General features: G+C 33.1%; 1 protein-coding gene across 1 annotated transcript in view; it reads right to left on the bottom strand.

The window, feature by feature from the left end:
* Positions 1 to 2,222: 2,222 nt before the first annotated feature.
* The window catches only part of LOC122248497 (uncharacterized), a 5,840-nt gene continuing 4,166 nt past the window's right edge, over positions 2,223 to 3,896 (bottom strand). Inside the window, exons 4-5 of the mRNA XM_086540538.1 lie at positions 3,240 to 3,296; positions 2,223 to 2,412 (exon numbers count right to left, since the gene is read on the bottom strand). Coding sequence (XP_086396664.1) covers positions 2,326 to 2,412; positions 3,240 to 3,296 — 144 coding nt within the window. The 3' untranslated portion in view covers positions 2,223 to 2,325. The remainder of the gene's footprint in view (positions 2,413 to 3,239; positions 3,297 to 3,896) is intronic.

The raw sequence follows: 3,896 nt of genomic DNA, 5'->3' as shown, positions 1-3,896 counted from the left end.
AATAAAAACTATTTCAGAAGCCCATCCGGGAAATTAATCCTTTTATAATAGGGTGTTCCATCAAGTGTAAGAAATTTGATTAGTAAATATTTGTCTATTGTGGAAAATTTACGAGAGGTGTGTAAACGTATTTTTCATAGCAGATTAGGCCAATAAACAATCAGCTGATCAGACCTTCGCATAAAGACCAAATAAAGGTCATGACAAAATAAAAATTCACAGTTCTCGTTATTTTTTCTACCTCTAGTTTTCACATATTTAGAAGCTAATTCCTATAGTCTGTGAAGTAAGCTGGTTAACACAGTGCTTACAGTTCTTACACCTGAAGCGTTTTATCATATTCTAAGTGTAGAAAATAACAAAACTGATTTAGATAACAAAATTAATACTACTATCACCACCACCATCAGAATACTCAAACTAATCAAACCTGAAAAAAACATATATATATATATATATATATATATATATATATATATATATATATATATATATATATATATAGCCAAAATAATAATGATAATACACTAAGAGTCCCTAGACTGGTTGACCAAAAGTTAATTTTGTCGTCGCACTAATATATATATATATATATATATACATATATATATATATATATATATATATATATTTATTATATACAACAAAGAGAAAGAAACTCACCCTTTCCCCTTGCACTAGAGGCGAGGGCTTAGCTGGGGTTGGCGAACGAGGATCCTGGGACAAGGAGAGAGATACGTGAGACACATAATTGTGTGATACATTTATTAGTTTCTTGACTTATAGAAGGAGGAAGATATTATCCTTCTCGTATTTAATGTTTTGTTGATTTACAGAATGAGGAAGGAGGATGATGTTATCCTCCTTGTGTTTAGTGATACATGATACGTGGTCTTTTGGAACCAACTGGGTAGAAAGATTTTTTTTTTTTTTTTTTAATGAAGTAGGCTTCAGAATGGCCAGTGTTGTTTGTATAAATAGGTGTGTACAATCACACACGTCTAAATGCACGCGTACCACACTCACACACACACCATAAACACAAACTATACACACACATAAACGAACAAACACACAAACACACACACAATATACAACAAACAATCACACACACACACTCGCTCACAAACACACATAGATAAACAAACAAACACCCACACCCACACTCAACCCTCCCCCTTCCCTACACAAATACACCCATCCACACCCACACACACACACACACACAAACACACACACACAAAACAAAACAAACAGCACAAAACACTACCTCTCGCGTTCCCCTCCGAAACCTTGAACATGTGTTGCCAGGCAAGAATCTCCCCTTTATGCAAAAAACTGACAAATTTAGTCTTTAGGGAATGTCGCCCGGGGAGGAAGCATCTCAGGTATAGTGGGGAGAAGGAAGGGAGGAGGAGGGGAGTGACTAAGGGGCGATGGGGGGGAATAGCTAAGGGGCGATGAGGGGAAAGGGGCAAAGAGGGAGAGAAGAGCAAGAAACCACGAGCAATGAGGGCGAAGGGGAGAGGTAGGGGTTAGAGGAAAGGAAAAGAAGGAAGAGAGGGGGAGACAAAGGGGGAGATTAACTGTGTCCTGTTGCTCTTTTTCCCCTTACTGGCAAGACATGGCAAGATAGGGAGGGGGGAGGGGGGACGGATAGTAAATTTGGGTTCTTGAGTGTGTTGGAGAAAGAGAGGGAGAGAGAGAGAGAGAGAGAGAGAAGACACAGAGAAAGAGAGAAAGGGAGAGATGGAGAGAGACACAGACAGAGAGAGAGAGAGATAAAGAGAGAAAGAGAGACATAAAGAGAGAAAGAGAAAGATAATTCCTGCATATGCTTATCCCCGCCTGACCAGTTGGCTTAGACGTGGCCCAGCTGCAACAGACTAAGCTTTGTAAAATACATGCTAATTGTGATACAGTTCAGCATAGGCAACATGCTGAGCGGTCCAGATTGCTTTGAGTTTCCGACGTTGTTATTGTTTTTTTTTCTTAAATTATTTCTTTATATTTTTAGAGATATTTTCTTCTCATTACTTTGGAGATTTTGCAGGAGGAAAGAGGAAGATATTATCCTTTTGTAGTTAATTGGAAAGAGAGAGAGAGAGAGAGAGAGAGAGGAAATTAACAGTGAAAGAAACAGATACAGACAGACAGACAGACAAAAACAAAAACAACTAAGACAAAGAGAAAAACAGAAAGAGGCCCAGAACCCCCCCATCAAAAAAAAAAAAAAAAAAAAAAAAAAAAAAAAAAAAAAACACCCATTCGCCATCCAACCACACCTAAACAAACACCCACTTTCTTCACACAAAGAGAAAAACCCTAAAAGAAAAGAGTGTGTCGCAGCTGCAGTGTTGCACTCACCCTATCACTCCTTGCAAGAGATGCAGGTGTAGGGGACCAGGGATCCTAAGAAGAGAGTGAGAGAAAAAAAAAAAAGAGGAAAATAAAACAAGAAAAAGAGAGATTACAGTCAAAGAGGAGAGACACACGGTTGGTCACCCTTCGACCAGTGACTAAAAAAAGGGATTGGTTAAGGTTGTTGTTAGTTTAATGGTTGTTTGAGTCGTTTGGGGTAGTTAGTTAGGTTGTTTGGTTGTTTGCTGGTTAGATAATAGTCGAAACATGGTGGCCAGTTCTTTGTTGGTGAAGTAATGTAGAGTTAGAGAAATGAGAAACAGTTTGGTTAAGAAAAAATCTGCGGTTAGTGTTATTGTAAATAATTAAAATCAAAGCGGAATTGTAAACAAAAACAAGACGAAACATTAACAATAAGCGCCAATCAGGAAAAAAAAATGAATATAAAATGTATACAGATAGTCTCTAAGAAAGCCATTCAGTTAATAGCGAAATTCTGCTACAAAAAGCAACATATAAAAATTATGATGAAATAACACTAATATAAAGCGTCAAGAAGCTAAACTATTATAAATTAACGAAAAGGATAAATATACATAGAAAAAAAATACATCTACACTAAAAATGCTTAGGATGCGATATTCTACTCCGTTAGCAAATAAATATTCATAAACAAACTGTCAATCATAAATACATATATCAATATATCAAATATATAAATACATCGAAACACCCTTAAATAAAAAAAATAAAAAAAAGCTAAACACATAAAACTCAGATAATCTAGTAGATATATCATAAAAAAACAATACCGAATGAATATAAAACAATGACATGAATCACAACAGATTAAATTTCTCAAAACTAATCGCACTCACCCGTTCTCGTAACAAGGCTGACGTCGGGCGCGACCCTGGCGTGGGGGAATTCGGATCCTGAAAGTCAAAATAGACATGGTTTGATGAGTTATCATTATTATCTTATTTCTTTATTTTGTTTATTATATTTTTTTTTATCTATTTATTTTTTTATCTATTTAATATTTTTTTATCTATTTAATATCTTTTTTATCTATTTATTATTTTTTATTTATCTATTTATTATTTTTCATTTATCTATTTATTATTTTTTATTTATCTATTTATTATTTTTTATTTGTCTATTTATTATTTATTATTTATCTATTTATTATTTTTTATTTATCTATTTATTATTTTTTATTTATCTATTTATTGTTTTTTATTTATCTATTTATTATTTCTTTATTTATCTATTTATTATTTTTTATTTATCTATTTATTATTTCTTTATTTATTTTTTAGTTTATACTTCAGCAAAAGCAGAAAGAACATAGGGAAGATAAAACTTGCATAACTAAATAAGGATTATTTAGTTATTTACTTAGTTATTATTATTATCATTATCATTTTATATTATCTATTTTTTTTTTTTTTTTTTTGAGGTTATGCTTCAGCAAAAGCAGAAAGAACATAGGGAAGACAAAATTGCATAACTAAGGATTATTTAGTTATTTA

The sequence above is a fragment of the Penaeus japonicus genome, unplaced genomic scaffold, assembly GCF_977035675.1.
Source record: "Penaeus japonicus unplaced genomic scaffold, GWHDUDI00000001_assembly GWHDUDI00000010, whole genome shotgun sequence".
Classification (NCBI taxonomy): Eukaryota; Metazoa; Arthropoda; class Malacostraca; order Decapoda; family Penaeidae; genus Penaeus; species Penaeus japonicus.
This window is presented reverse-complemented; position numbering and strand designations above follow the sequence as displayed.